The following is a 15,580-nucleotide window of genomic DNA, read 5'->3' on the forward strand; positions in this document are numbered from 1 at the left end:
AAAATTGAAGAAACACTGAAAATTAAAATAAAAAAACAGTAAAACTTATCAAATGGAAAAAAGTATTGAACAACTGCTGTTTTGTTTTTTGAACTCTTTGGTCTTTGGTGGAGGGGGTTCTGTGAGCTCATTGGGGGCCGCCCCATTGACTGTAAACGAGAACTGGACTGAGTGACCCCCGCCCCTGGCGTTCCAAACAGGAAGTACCTGCTGGTTCCAGGGAGCCAAACTCCCATAGACGTCTATGGAGAAATAAACAGCTGTTACTCAGTCATTCTATTGTGCAGACTTACCCATTCTTGATCCGATACCTTTTTGTCTAAAACGTTTTATTAATGATCCAGTTTGTTTTCTTTATTGCAAGTTATTGAAGCTATAAACGGACCAATCAGAAGCCTCACTGGTGGCGACGTGGCGTGTTTGAGATCACCCAGGCAGACTAACCAGCATACACCGCGCACCAGGGTGACCTCAAACACGCCAAGTTATCGCCTGGCCCGCCTGATAACTACAAAAACTAAATGCATTGTGGGAAACTGTTTTCTTATAGTTTAAAGGGATGCTAAACAGAAACTGCTGGCGTATTATGTAACTTTCTGTAAATAGTGAATCACTGATGAAAAAATTGACAAGATTTATTTTCTACAAATGGTCATTGAAATCAACATCACTCAGATTACTTTATCATTAGAAGTTATTTTATTTGAAATATGTAATTCTTGTTTTCTACTGATAATCATTTTGGTTCTAAATGACAGGCCGAAATTATTTTGTTGCATTTATGCAACAAAAAGAAGTCATAAGTACAGGCATCACAAATAATCTGTGTTTTATTGTTGCCTTTAAAGGTTAACTTTTATTTGAATTTTGTATACTTCTCAAGAAAAAGTGCACAAGCATCACCGCAATGAGCCAGAATCAGCCCGGTGGCTCTTTTCCCTCCGTTCTCCCCGGACAGATGGTAAAATTTACTAGCTTAAAAGTTAAAAAGAACAATTTGTCACAACGATTGAAAATAACAATGAAAAGGATATACAGGAAAATGCAATAAGACTATGATAATTAAAATACCTATTGATAATTTTAAAAATATGCTACATACATTACAAAACAGGCTATATAACAATAATAGCCTAGTCCTAGTATCCTGTATGTGGGGTTAACAAAATAAAGTTTACATTTATGTCGACAGTAAATTATTCATCCATCATCCCTACATGTTGATAATAGCCCTGCAGCATCATGCATGTTAACATGTGTACTATTAAAAAAAAAACCTGTGTTTTATTAATGAAGCCCCTGCAGCATTAAAAGAAAAAAATTATAGTACCTACCTGTGAAATGTTCTGCCTTCCTCCTTCATGGACTCATTTCTCTGATTCTGGGAGTTGAAACCCGCACAATGAACTGGCATTTTGCAAAAAATGTGTTCACATGCATGCAGTGCTGCAGTGACTTGACCTCACCAAGATGGCGGTGCTCTCCTCCTATGTGGAACCCCGTGATGTCTCCTCTAGCGATAGAACTCAATGGTCTCAACCCCTTCCTTCTCATGTTCCCAAATAGGAAGTACCATTGCTACCTGATACAGTGGCCACTATGTTGTAACCAGTCGACAGTCCGAGTCGCTCTGAGTCATTGTATCTATGGCAACCACTGTCACCATTGCCATAGATACGATGACTCGGAGAGAATCGGACCAACCACTGTCGACTGGTTTCAACATGGCGGCGCTCGTATCAGGTAGCAATGGTGAGGGATGTGGCCTCCTTTCGTGAGAGCCGGAGGTACGGCTTTTCCTATGGGTGATGTCACAACGCCATTCGTCCAATGCTTTTACAGTCTGTGGTTCACCTTCATCCCAGACGCCTTTCCCCGCATGCAGCCGACTGGTCTCGTTGACGATCCAGGCGAGGCGCTGGTTTATCCCAAACACGACCTTTTGTCTAGCCGGCTTTCAAGTGGAAGGGGCGTGGCCTTCCAACAGGCTAAATTTTAAGTGGTTGCTATAGAAACATTGACTCAGATTGACTTGGACCTACTGTTTACTGACGATGTCTGGTTCCAACATGGCAGTATCTGTATCACGCAAAAATGTCAACTGTATTGACAATTTTTTAAAACTTTTTAACTGTTATTGCCAAAGAAAACGCTGGACACACAAAAAGGACGAAAATGAAAACGTAAAACAGCAGCTGTTGCAAAAAAGTATTTTTAAAATTTGGTAACTATGACGGTATTCAGTTTACAAACACAAACAGGTTTCACTTTAAAGCCGTAAATTTACGGAAAAAAAATTGTAACGTAAATTAGGGTTAGTATATTTTATTCAAATGTAGCCTACGTTTGTTCTCAAAATGTACACTGTGACTCTTGAGGAACATTGAACATTTAAGTGGCCTAGAATGTGACATTTCTTTTCTGTTTGTGTTTTTAACAAGTCATGAAAACACGAAGCATCAAAGTGTTGGTTCAGATTTCACACAGAAGCTCTTCTGGATTTTCCCTGTGTTTGGTTTTCTGTTCAAAATCCTTTTAAAGAAGATAAAAAGTAAAAATATATCAAAAATTAAAGCCATGGAAAATGTTACACGTGACACTCCCGCAGAGAATGATAAAGGTGTGCTGCTCTTCTCGTCCAGATAGTCGTGTTGGTTGTCATTATTGGTAACGCCGCCAGGGGGCGACGTGTCTACCGGAAGTTCTTTGGTTAGTGACACAAGCATTCCTTTTCCGGTGCAATTCCAGGGCGCCTGAAAACACGAGAGTCCCCCTTTCCTCTTTTCGTCTGAAGCTAAGTACCTCTTGTCGGACTTACTGGGGCCGTGTGGCTGACAGAAATGGTCAGTTGTGGCTTTTCTGAAGCTTTGTTGTGTTTCGGCCATGTTTGCTTTGTATTTGGCCTCTGGTTAGCTTAGCTCCGCAGTTAGCCGGTGTCGTGCTTGCTAGCAGCACTCATGCTGTCGGTGAGGCTGAGAAAGAATAGAAATCATTTTTATTTCTTTAGAATGTTTTTATTTTAGGCCAAAATCGGAGGTTTACGCGCTGTAACTGATGATTTTGTACAATTTTAAAAAACTAAAAGATTATAAACTACAAAAAGCACCAATAAATCAAACAATTTACCCTAAACTGCAATAATTAGACCAAATGTCATGAACTATTAAATATCAATACAAGTTCAGCCAAAATCTCAGAAACTGAACCAATTAATAGTTTTTATTAGAAAAATAAGGGTTTCTTGGATTTGTTTTTACTGAAGACCACATTATATCTCCCTGTTGATGACGTCATAGTTAGATTCTGGGACTGAAGGACTTAAATATGTTCATGGGTCTGAAAACAAACAAAGGGATGTGACTGTTTTCCTGCAGGCTGGTTGATCAGCTGGCAATTGTTTTTGATTGGTTACTAAAGATATGAAGGTTAACCTTTGTGGTGCTGCTGTGCAGACTGTCTAACGCTCAAACTAAAGGTTTTGTGACGTTTCCTGGCAGAAACCCATCCTGCTGCAGGGCCACGAGAGGTCCATCACTCAAATCAAGTACAACAGAGAGGGCGACCTGCTCTTCTCTGTAGCTAAAGACACGGTGAGCCCTCACCCCCCGCCACCCCCCCCATCTCCAGGTGTTTCGGACTCACTGACTTGTGTCCCTGCAGGTTGCAAATGCGTGGTACTCCGTAAACGGCGAGAGGCTCGGCACGTACAACGGACACACGGGGGCGGTATGGTGCGTGGACTGCGACTGTATCCTTCCTCCTGTGAGGATGAATGGTGTGCATGCTAACTCCTGAGGCCGCGGGCAGTTTCTTAACACGCCTTCTCAGGGGACACGAAGAACGTTCTAACAGGATCAGCAGACAACAGCTGCCGGCTGTGGGACTGCGAGACCGGTCCGTAAAATCCAAATGGGTCTGTGGTGTGAGCCAGTTCTATGAGCTCACATTCAAACAGAACCGTGTCTCCTGCTCACAGGTAAACAGCTGGCGCTGCTCAACACCAGCTCTGCCGTCAGGACATGTGGGTTCGACTTCAGCGGGAACATCATCATGTTCTCTACTGACAAGCAGATGGGTTACCAGTGCTACCTGAACTTCTTTGACCTGAGGGACCCACAGCAGATAGGTATGTGAAGTTAGCAGGAGCCTGGAGTTTGACGTCCCCGTTAGTTTGCTGCGTCTTCATCCCCCTCCACAGTGAAGCTGGATGTTCAGCTTCTGAAAAGCTGCTAGGAAAGTAATGAATCATGACTGAAGCATTCTGTCTGCAGAGGACAACAACCCGTACTTGTCCGTACCCTGCAACGAATCGAAGATAACCAGCGCGGTGTGGGGGCCGCTGGGCGAATTTGTCATCGCTGGCCATGAGAACGGCGAGATCAGCCAGTTCAGCGCTAAGGTTAGAGCCTTCAGACCTGTGTGTGGATTCTTTCTGAAGTGAAACTGGTTCATGTGCCGTTTCCCTGTGAGCAGTCTGGAGAGGCCCTGAAGAAGGTCAAGGAGCACACCAAACAGATCAATGACATCCAGTCCTCGGTGGATCTGACCATGGTCATCACCGCCTCCAAGGATAACTCTGCCAAAGTAACGACCGCTCCGCTGCTGAAGTGACTGTTCTGAGGAATCTCAAATCAACTCTGAATGTTTGTTTCTTTTAGCTGTTTGACTCCACCTCTCTAGAAAACATCAAAACCTTCAGGACAGAGAGGCCGGTCAACTCTGCTGCCATCTCCCCCATCAAAGACCACGTAAGAACCCCTCCTCCAAGTTTGAAAGAGATCAGGTGGATGCAGGTCAGTGACGCACATTTCCTCTCAGGTTGTGATGGGAGGAGGACAGGAAGCCATGGACGTTACCACCACCTCCACCAGGATCGGCAAGTTTGAGGCCAGGTGAGTCTGAGCCGAACGTCAGTCAGTCGTGAAGCCACAAACGCACCTTCAGCAGGAAGAGTTGATCCACATTAGCGTGGTCTCCATCAGAACGGAGAGAAACGTTTTCAGCCTGGAAGAACCCAACATCCAAGAGCTGGGGTTCTCACAGTTTTTGTAGCGGAGGGCCAAACCACGACACCGCAACTCCTGCTGCTTCATCACTGCGGTGATGAAAAGTCCCACACCGTCACAGCTCTATTCCAAACAGTACATGTGACGCGGCAACAATATAGTAGTAACAGCACTAACAGGGCTGGTTAAAAAAAACATACCAGTAAAAGTCACTGAGAGCAGCAGTAAATACTGAAACCATGGAAGTCTTCCTCCTCAGTGTGGGATTGGAATAGCGTCAGATATTCTTCACCACTCTCTCTCTCCTTCATTGTCATCAGTGTCACTCTGAGGTAAATTGTCTCCTGTTCTTGCTCTGTCCTCTCCGTCACGCAGCAGACCGGCTTTTCCAAACCCGTTGGTGATGGTGGATTTTTTCACACTGCTTTTAACTTGAAAGCTGTGTCATCTGCATTTCTTCTTGCATTTTCCATGATGAGTCTGTTCCTGCTATTCATTCACAAAACAGGAATTTACATTAAACTTGCGTCTTCCTCACACATACTGTATTCCCCCGTCTCACTCTTACTCTTTATGCTCCAGCGCCCCTAGTGGCCGTTGGACACGGGGACAAAAGTAGCCGCTTATAATCCAGAAATTACGGTAACCAGGCCCTCCAGATGTTTTACCAGTTGAGGTTGGAGGTTGCTGTCCAGATCTTCTACTCGTCTAGTATTTGTATCATTTGACAGACTCTTTTGCTCTGGACAAACAGCTACTTTCAGCATTTATTCTTTTACAAACTCCCCGTCCCTGAAGGGCTTGCTATGCTGGGCCATTTCCAAAGCCACAATGTAGCTAGTTTGTCACAGCTTAACTGGATGTAGCCATTTTGTAAACATCTGGTCTGCAGCTTATCCTCGTCGTAGTTGATGTAGATTATTGTTGTCCTCCTCGCCAGTAAATTTGTTATAGTTTATGATTTATAACATTGACTATTTTATCGAATTCTTGGAGCATTGCAGATACGTGCAAATACGGCACATGACTTTATCCAGCCAATGAGGTACGACAAAGTAAGCATCTGTCCACTTAGCTTGATAGCGCCTTTTCTCCTCGCCAACACGTTTTTCCTTTAAGGAACCTGCTCTGGCTCTCAGAATCCCGCTCTGATTCCATTTCTACTGCCGTCTTCACGGTCTTTCCTTTCACAGAGGCAGTGACATAGAACATGTCTGCCCCCTTGTGGTGAAATGAATACACTGTACCGCTGACACCCAGCTCTGATTACCATTTTTTCCTGCAGATGTTGCCAGAAATCACAAAATATTTTTCCTAGCAGTCGACAGCTGGTTTAATAACCATCAATTAGGGAATTGAGGGCCACAAAAAGTCTTCCCCCGGGCCGCATTTTGAGACCCCATGATAAGGAGAAACCCCAGAGCTGAGTGATGTTTGCTGAAATCTCTGCCTCTTCCAGGTTCTTCCATGCAGCCTATGAAGAGGAGTTTGGCAGGGTCAAAGGTCACTTTGGTCCAATCAACTGCGTAGCTTTCCATCCTGATGGCAAAAGGTAACCTGGCTCTGGTTTGGGGGGGGGTGTTCTGAAGGGTCTGAGCTGACCCCCGTGTCTGTCTGCAGCTACAGCAGTGGAGGAGAAGACGGCTACGTCCGGATTCATTACTTTGACCCTCAGTACTTTGACTTTGAACTGGAGGCGTGACCCACAGGAGGCCCTCCCCCCCTCCAACAGCGTTTCAGTTCAGAATAAAGAGCGACAGAAGACCATGTGACTGCTGTGTCCTTTGTTCCATCACTGATCTGGGTTAGAAAACCCCACCCCTCCCCCAAAGTGGGGCGGACCCTTAAAGACACTGAGGCTCAGAAAGTGGCTTCAATCTTTATGTAGAACAATAGAAAATATAAAAACATTCACTCACCAACGTCTGCAGGTTCACATTCATACATGTACAGGGGGAGGGGGGGTCCTCATGGTTTAAAATAACTTACAGGACGGTTCAGGAACTCTGAGTGTGTGTGTGGGGGGGTATTCAGACAGGGGGACAGTTCAGTCCAGCTGCTGATCAGATACAAAAAAGGATTTTTAAACATCAGGGCTTCAGAGAACGGAGGGGGGCGGGGTCTTCTGCCGTCCAGCTTCAGGTGGTCTTTGCTTCTTCTTTTGGTCTGAAACATGGAAACATTTTCACATTTCTGAGACCCCCCCCCCATCATGTAAAAGCATGACTGTTTCTCACCCTGATGTGTCCATTTTCTCCTCTTCCTTTTCTTCTTCTTTCACTTCTGGTGACAAAAAAGCGGCATTTGGTAAAGTCACAACTATTCAGACGCCTCTCAGATGCTCTCACCTTTGATTTCCTCTCCTTCCTTCTCGTCCTCCTTCTTCACTCGTTTGGACTTCTTGTGGTTGGCCGCGTTCCTCCGGCCTCCTCCCTGCCCCTCCGCCTCGTCCTCAGACTCGGAGAACTCCTCCTCGCAGGCGATCCTCTTGTCGTGGGCTCGGACTGATAACACAACCGCTACAAGGTCACAGGTCGTCCACCAGAAGACGCAGAACATCAAGCAGCCTGAAGGCCGAGGCAACAAAGCTTCCTACTGGAGATGCGTTTGTCGGGGTCCGCCTCGTCCTCGTCCCCGCTGTCTGGGTGGGGAGCATCCTCTGGGATCGCCTGCATCTGGACTCCGGGCGCGTGAGGCAGCATGCGCAGGTTTTCAAAGAGCCGCTGCTTGATCTTCTCCAGGTACTCGGTGGTGTTCTGGTTGGTCATGTTGGAGGGGCTGATGTGGAGCTTAAAATCAGGGCCGAAGTATTCAAAGTAATCGTTGTAGGGCAGCTCGTTGGGGATGGAGGAGTCCAGCGCCACGGCGGTTTCAAAGGTCCAGCAGCGGGCCACGTTGCGGATGGTGTAGCCGCCTCCGCCCAGCATCAGCAGGGGGAGGTTGAAGCCTTTTATGTACTCCACACACTTGGCATGGCCTTGAGGAACCAACAGGAACAGGTGAGGTTTGCAGTGAGGGAAGAGCAGAGCCTGCAGAGCGTGAAGGAGTCCAAACCTTTGATGGTGAGATTAAAGCAGCCCAGCCTGTCTCCAGACAGAGAGTCTGCTCCACACTGCAGGACCACCGCGCTGGGCTGGTACATCTCCATCACTTTAGCCATGATCTAGGACAAGTAAGACTGATAAGAACTGGAGATGATGGTCGTGTAGAAGCCGGTTGGAACGACAACATACCGGTTTGAAGATGGCTTCATAGGACTCGTCGTCAATGCCGTCTCTCAGAGGGTAGTTGACCGCGTAGTACTTCCCCTTCCCAGCTCCAATGTCCTGCACACGTTGAGGTGAAACATCATGGTCCAATGTGACCCACGGTCAAGTTCCAACAAAAACCTCATCATTTCCACAGAAACAGCTACCCTCAGGTCTCCGGTGCCAGGGAAGTACTCCCCATACTTGTGGAAGGAGACGGTCATGACCCGGTCTGTGGTGTAGAAGGCCTCCTCCACCCCATCGCCATGGTGGATGTCAATGTCTATGTACAGCACCCTCTGATGATATCTGAGGACAGAACACACCTTCAGTGACACCCACGTTCCCTGGACCGGGGAAACAAAAGCAGGACTTGCAGCAGATACAGACGTTTAAAACGTTCTTTAAAGGGCGAGAAGGGAACATCTTCTCCAGTGAAATCCCCATCTTTAATCACTTCAGACTAAAGATCAAGGTCCTCAGCAGAACTTGAACCAGTAGACAGACAAATCCAAACTGCTGCACCGAGCTGAGAATGGAGCCTGCAGCTTGAAGAGGCGTTGCTAAATGTGTGAGGCAGCATGAAGCTGCTGCTGAGCTGAGCTTACTTCAGCAGCTCCAGGATAGCCAGGACGATGTCGTTGACATAGCAGAATCCAGACGCCTCAGACTTCTTGGCGTGGTGGAGGCCGCCGGCCCAGTTGATGGCGATGTCTGTCTGCTGCTTGTTCAGCTTCACCGCTCCAGCTCAAAGAAGAAAGGGTCAAACGGCATCAAAGGTCTGTGTTGGACTTTCCAAAAGTTCTGTTGGTGTAAAACCGTAAGAACTGCAAAGCTGTTCTTCCCTGACAGTCGTCATGTGAGAACATTCTGACAGAGGTCTGGATTTGCTGTGCTGAAGACTGAACAGATGAACATACCAACAGAGCCTCCAGTGGAGAGCTGACAGAACTCGAACAGGCCATCAAACACGGGACAGTCCTCTCCAACGTTAACTGAGGAACAGGAGAATGTGAAAACAGCCGAACATGAAGCCTGCGAGGACTACAGCTGAGCGCCGGAGGAGACCCACATCTCTGCATCTGCTTGCTGTACTCTGACATGTTGTCCGGGCGGATGGACCGCAGGAACTTGATGTAGTCGTCACTGTGGTACTTGGTCATCTCCTCCGCACTGGCTTTGTGGGGTCTCTGCAGAAAGGTGCAGATGGTGAGGTTTCACGCACATAAAGCAGGCTGTGCAGCTCTGCTGAACAACGCTCAGCATTCAGGCTTTGACGTGCAACAGTCTGGGCTCCTGTTTGTCCAGGCTTCTGAGCAGACCAGAATTCACTTTGATGAGGAAAAGTTTAAGAGATTTAAGACTAAAACAGGCCTTGTTGTTACTTCAGCTGAGCTTCTACCATCTGACATGCAACGTACACAGAAAGCGGTGAAGCTGCATCAAACTCACATAGATCTCCATCTTCCTGTACAGTCCATAGTTGAGGAGAAGGTTGTGGGTCATGCGGATCCTGTGGGGTTTCATGGGATGCCCTTGGCCGTAGTAATAGTTTCCCACATCGCCTGTGTGAGAACACATCGTAACTTTATTTTAAAGATATTTACATCGTAGCAATATAGACAACCAGCGTTAGGTCCTGACATGACCCGTTTTTCTGCCACGGCCCAGAATGCATCACAAGACAAAGAGGCAGATTGACCTCAGTATTGACAGGTAACTACATGAAAAGGTTGTAACCTTTACAGCATCAGTCGATGTGAAGATTTCTGTGTTTCCTGTCCCAGATCAGATTCTCCTCTGACCGCCCAACCAAAACTCCAGCAGGTTGTTTGACATCCAAGACTGACTGCGCTTTGCAGGTCTGGTAGAGCAGCAGCAATGTGTTGGAATAAAACTTCAAGATGAGTTGGAACATCCATGAATGATTGTAGGATAACGTCCTCATGAGCGAACAAACAGAAACCAGAGAGGCTGCAGCGTTCAGAAAGTCACAACCAAGAGCTCCTTCAAAGCAGCTTCACTCTGCTGCAGGACTATGACCGACCCAGCAACCGTTCCCACTGAATTCATGAGGTCTTCATCCTCACGAGCGTCCCTCGTCTTCACGATAGTCCTTTGTCTTCACCACATTGTTGACCCTTTTCCAATAAACATGCAGCTAAACGATGACAAGGTTTTAGTGTCGGTTCATGACCCCACAAGGATGAAGGTTTAAGACAAACCCAGGGAACTACATTACCCAGAGTTCCATGAGGAACCAGTGCCATTCACACTGACATAATGAGGACAACTTGATTATTGAGGATTTCTCTGAAGGCATTATGACATTAGGGATCTTTCAGGAGTCTGCAGATCTCTTACAAACACAATTATTTTTGAAAGACCCACAGAAATCCCGGACAAACGCGTGAAAATCCAAAGATCCGACGTCGAGCTTCAGGAACCAGATGATTTGAGGGGAACTTCTTAGGACAGCGCGGTTCTTCCGCGCGCTGACCGACGGCTGAGCGCGTGCGCCACACTCAGACAGATGCGGGAGAAACCCGCAGTTTCTCTCCGTCTGAACAAGCTTTGAAGATGATGCGGGACGCTCAGGAAATGCCGTCGGTTCCTCGTTCGGGACTTGTCGGAAGTTCTCGTTCGGCTGGAACACCGGTGTTTTTTAGCCCCGAACCCCCGCATTACCACCGGAACCGGCCGCCGGGTGAAGGGTTCTGTCAGACGGGGACCGGAGGGACCGCCGCAGCCTGCGCGGCGTCGGTTAACGGCTAATTCGGCTAAGCTTCCTCCAGCCCACCGCCATGCTAGCTCAGCTGCTTTGTTTCTAAACGGAACTCAAAGACGTTTTCCCGGAAATGACTGCGTTACTTTTAGCAAACATTCGCATGATCAGCATGATCATTTAAACCCGTATTTACCATCGTAGTAGTAGCAAACTTTCTTCTTTGTTCCTTGACTCAGCGCCATTTTACATCGGTTCAAGCTCGCCGGCTTCTGTCTTCTTTCTAAGCAAGGAGCTTTCGTCGACCAATCAGCGCCAGTCACCGCTCGACCGGGAGGTGCTGGTGTTCAAACTAAACAGCTATGCAAATTAAGAGGGCGGAGACATTCGTGCAGAACAGCCTTGATTTATTCAGATCCCCAAACCCAACAAAGAAACTTTCTCATAAGTAACTTGAGACCTATTAGTCTACTTCATAATGTCTGTAAAATTCTGACCACAATATTACCCACGAGACTGAAACAACAGTTGTCTCAATGAGCTTCGTACCGAAAAGTGTTGTTCATACAGTAATAGATGAGAATCAGTCAGGTTTCATGAAAGATGATGCATAGACACACACACACACACCCACATGTGCATAGGTGTTATGACTTTTGACAGGAACCATTTATGTTCTCGCGGGAAAACTCAACCCACATTCAGAGGACACTCAACAAGGGAGGGGCAAAACATAAAAAAGATTCTCTGCATGGGAGTCCTTCCAACATAACACAGACAGACCTTTAGAAAATGAGCAGCAGAAGCAGAAAGATGACAGTCCAGGAGGCTCTGGAAGTCATCACTGATCATGATCAGAAGAAGACCATCTTGAGCTAAATTCTGATTCTAATGATTCTGGTTTTGAACCAGATGAGGGAATTGCTATTCCTGTTCCTCCAAGCAAGACATTCATATCAAAGAATGGTGAAATACATTGGTCTTCATCCCCAAATATGCGTCAGACAAACCTGTCTGCAGAAAACATGATAAAGACAGAGCCGGGGCCCACTAGGATGGCAGAGACTCACGTGACCATGTCAATTCAATTTAATCTAATTCAATTCAATTCCATTTTATTTGTCTAGCCCAAATCCACAACAACAGTCGTTTCGATGGGCTTCATATCGGTCATTGAAAAAGTAAAACATAGAATCAAAAGGATCATGAATACATAGAATTCAACAGGAAAATACTAAATTGAACTAAGGCAGACTAAACTGAACGGTCGCCCTTAGACCCTCCTTCACGGTAAGGAAAAACTCCTAAAAGAAAAACAGATTCCGGAAAAAACGAAGAAACCTCATTGGAGCCCACATGAAGGAGGGATCCTCCCCCAGGACAGACAGGCGATTTACCAGAACTCTTAGAGAAGAGTTAATTTATCTAACCCTACAACTACATATTTAAAGTCCAGCAGATGAGCTTCATCCAGATGGAGTTGGGGGGACAGCCGGGGGCGCGAGTCAGGATCAGGAGACAGGAGCTGCGAGACAGGATCTAGGTCAAGACGAGCATGACCTGTGCGAAATGTGCAAAATTAATTTGCACAAAGCACAGTGTGATGACTGGTCACTCTTGTGCTGTGTAGATGTACAGACACACACACAACTTCATATTGCAATTGCTACAAAAGAAATAAATAGTAACCAGTTTTTAGTCCTTAATTCTTGTTTTTTTCCCGATTTGAATTGCCTTTTCCCCGAAAGCGGACTCTTCGTCACGTGGTGCGGCGGCGTGTCATGGTAACGTCACAAGGCGCCGCACCACCGCTGCAGTCAAGATTCGGCAATATAAAGCGATATATATATGCTGATCGTCCCGATGTGTTAAATAAAGCATCAGTTCAGAAAGTTCACCTCTTACTGGTTGTTTTTGTCCAAATGATGAAGCAAAAGGTTGTTGTAACCCTTGTTCTATCTTAGATGACCCCCCCCTTCCATTGACGTGTTCTCCCTACCATGACAAAGGTGGATAAAGGTGGAAAGATTTCATGTAATCCATGGACACCAGTGAAGATCACAAATCATTGAAGAAAAAAGGTTCACAGCACTGTCTAGTGGGTCTAGATGACCCAACTCCCAATGTTAGAGTGCCTAGGATAGCACAAGGGTTAAAGAAGCAGTGATACAGAAGATTTATGCTATGTGACCGGAACAACTTTTTTAGGCGGGGTATATCACTGTAGTATGTCACTTTTAAAAGCACACCCAGCAGCCAATCAGAATCGAGTATTCACCCGGACTGTGGTATAGTAAAAAAGAAACGGCGGCTGTAACTTCTGCTCAGGATCTGGATGGAAATGCAGATTTCATCTTCCAGCAGGACCTGGGCTCCGTCCAGACTACTGAAGGATTGAAGATAGACATTAAAAAATACTTTGTTTTGGTTTATTTGATCATAATCTCTGTCTTAATCTTTTTGCAAAAACTGAGAAGTAAATAGTCATTTCTTCACAATATTCCAAATTTCTGAAATCCTGTTTTTGTGAGTTTTATGATTTGGAACCCAAATTCATGAAAAAATAAACAAATAAATACTTGAAATAAATTAAACTGTGGGGACTGAATCTATATTCTATGAAAGTTTTATCTTAATTAGGAAACTTTTCCATGATTTAAAATTTCTGGAACGGGTCTGTATATCGTACGATTCCAACAAAACACAGGTGATGCAAACAGCAGGAATGTACTGTGTGTGTGTGTGCGTGCGTGTGTGTGTGTGTGTGTGTGGGTGTGTGTGTGAAAGCTCAATTCCTCACATCTTTGTGAGTCCAGTGTGGTCGGGATTTCTTTAACTTTTTATTTACAATTTATCATATCAAAGATCCTATTTCAGCTGAAATGTTTAGCAAAGTCAGGTCAATAGTGTATGCAGTTTAATGTAACCATAGAGTAGATCCATAGAATACCTGTATTTCCTCAATACTTATATGCAGTCTAACATCAAGCCTTTGCTTGCTTAAAATATTGACCATTGTGTTGTGTTTTGTGTATGAAGCCACAGTGTTTTTTCTTTGTCCGTAATTGTCAGACATCTTACCTTTCATGGCTTGTGTTCATTTCCAGAAACCTACGAGGTAGAAGCCATGAAAGCCACAAAAAAATGTAAAACATTAATATAGAAAAGTCATGAGGTACAGAGAAAAATAAAAAACAGCTCATGTTTCTGAGTTCAGGATCAAAAAGGGAAATATTTCCAGAAACTAATGTATTTACGTGCAACTGGTGGAGACTACTGCTGGTTTCAGAGAAGATGGTGACACTGCAGCTTTAGGCCAGTGGGTGGCAGCAACACCCCATGTGTTTTTGAGTTAAACCTCTAAATGTGGACAGAAACCAGGAAAGCAGCTTCAACACACAAAGTGGGACGAAGAAGAGGCTGAAGCTCATCCACATAAGTTCACTCACTCCTGCAACAACTCACTCACTCCTGTTACAGATCAGTCACTCCTGTTACACTTCAGTCACTCCTGTTGCAATTCAATCACCCTTGTTGCACTTCAGTCACTCCTGCAACACCTGAGTCACTCCTGCAACAACTCACTCACTCCTGTTGCACTTCAGTCACTCCTAATGCAGTTCAGTCACTCCTGTTACAGTTCAATCGCCCTTGTTGCAGTTCAGTCACTCCTGTTGCACTTCAGTCACTCCTGCAACAACCCAGTCCCTCCTGTTGCAGTTCAGTCACTCCTGTTACAGTTCAATCGCACTTGTTGCAGTTCAGTCAGTCCTGTTGAAGTTCAGTCACTCCTGCAACAACTTACTCACTCCTGTTGCAGTTCCGTCACTCCTGCAACAACTCAGTCACTCCTGTTACACTTCAGTCACTCCTGTTGCAATTCAATCACCCTTGTTGCACTTCAGTCACTCCTGCAACACCCGAGTCACTCCTGCAACAACTTACTCACTCCTGTTGCAGTTCCGTCACTCCTGCAACAACTCAGTCACTCTTGAAACACCTCAGTCACTCCTGTTGCAATTCACTCACTCCTGTTGCAGTTCAGTCACTCCTGTTACAGTTCAGTCACTCCTGCAACACCTCAGTCACTCCTGTTACAGTTCAGTCACTCATGTTACAGTTCAATCGCCCTTGTTGCACTTCAGTCAGTCCTGTTGCAATTCTGTCACTCCTTTTACAACCCAGTCATTCTTGTTACAGTTCAGTCACTCCTGTTACAGTTCAATCGCACTTGTTGCAGTTCAGTCAGTCCTGTTGAAGTTCAGTCACTCCTGTTGCAGTTCCGTCACTCCTGCAACAACCCAGTCACTCCTGTTGCAGTTCAGTCACTCCTGCAACAACCCAGTCCATCCTGTTACAGTTCAGTCACTGTTGTTGCACTTCAGTCAGTCCTGTTGCAATTCAGTCACTCCTGCAACAACCTACTCACTCCTGTTGCAGTTCAGTAACTCCTGTTACAGTTCAGTCACTCTTGCAACAACCCAGTCACTCCCATTGGACTTCAGTCACTCCTGTTACAGTTCAGTCACTCCTGTTGCAGTGAAGTTACTCTTTTTACAGCTCAGTTACTCCTGCTTCAATTCAGTCACTCCTGTTACAGT

General features: G+C 45.7%; 2 protein-coding genes across 2 annotated transcripts; one reads left to right on the top strand and one right to left on the bottom strand.

Moving 5' to 3' along the window:
* Positions 1-2,702: 2,702 nt before the first annotated feature.
* On the top strand, positions 2,703-6,775 carry eif3i (eukaryotic translation initiation factor 3 subunit I). Its single transcript, XM_004074419.4, has 11 exons — positions 2,703-2,843; positions 3,498-3,590; positions 3,661-3,748; positions 3,829-3,894; positions 3,977-4,126; positions 4,272-4,399; positions 4,474-4,584; positions 4,659-4,748; positions 4,819-4,892; positions 6,466-6,558; positions 6,627-6,775. Exons 1-11 carry the CDS (start codon positions 2,841-2,843, stop codon positions 6,706-6,708), a joined length of 978 nt encoding a protein of 325 aa, XP_004074467.1. The 5' UTR covers positions 2,703-2,840; the 3' UTR covers positions 6,709-6,775.
* A 96-nt stretch (positions 6,776-6,871) lies between these two features.
* On the bottom strand, positions 6,872-11,306 carry LOC101172913 (probable histone deacetylase 1-B). The gene is made up of 12 exons (XM_004074417.4): positions 11,176-11,306; positions 9,707-9,819; positions 9,327-9,444; positions 9,175-9,249; positions 8,863-9,001; positions 8,422-8,563; positions 8,240-8,332; positions 8,061-8,169; positions 7,603-7,983; positions 7,355-7,510; positions 7,244-7,289; positions 6,872-7,172 (listed from the first exon to the last, which is right to left on the bottom strand). The coding sequence occupies exons 1-12, from the start codon at positions 11,222-11,224 to the stop codon at positions 7,145-7,147; spliced, it is 1,449 nt and encodes a 482-aa protein (XP_004074465.1). The 5' UTR covers positions 11,225-11,306; the 3' UTR covers positions 6,872-7,144.
* Positions 11,307-15,580: the final 4,274 nt, after the last annotated feature.

The sequence above is a fragment of the Oryzias latipes genome, chromosome 11, assembly GCF_002234675.1.
Source record: "Oryzias latipes chromosome 11, ASM223467v1".
NCBI lineage: Eukaryota > Metazoa > Chordata > Actinopteri > Beloniformes > Adrianichthyidae > Oryzias > Oryzias latipes.

What these genes read in the sequence shown, in the direction of transcription:
- eif3i (XM_004074419.4), top strand. An exon ending in TCTCTGTAGCTAAAGACACG is followed by an intron (nt 3,591 to 3,660) that starts GTGAGCCCTCAC and finishes GTGTCCCTGCAG; the next exon opens with GTTGCAAATGCGTGGTACTC. An exon ending in GCTGTGGGACTGCGAGACCG is followed by an intron (nt 3,895 to 3,976) that starts GTCCGTAAAATC and finishes TCCTGCTCACAG; the next exon opens with GTAAACAGCTGGCGCTGCTC.
- LOC101172913 (XM_004074417.4), bottom strand. Translation starts at nt 11,224, where the DNA reads ATGGCGCTGAGTCAAGGAACAAAGAAGAAAGTTTGCTACTACTACGAT. An exon ending in ACAGGAAGATGGAGATCTAT is followed by an intron (nt 9,445 to 9,706) that starts GTGAGTTTGATG and finishes ACCTTTCTGCAG; the next exon opens with AGACCCCACAAAGCCAGTGC. An exon ending in CCCCGACAAACGCATCTCCA is followed by an intron (nt 7,511 to 7,602) that starts GTAGGAAGCTTT and finishes TTGTGTTATCAG; the next exon opens with TCCGAGCCCACGACAAGAGG.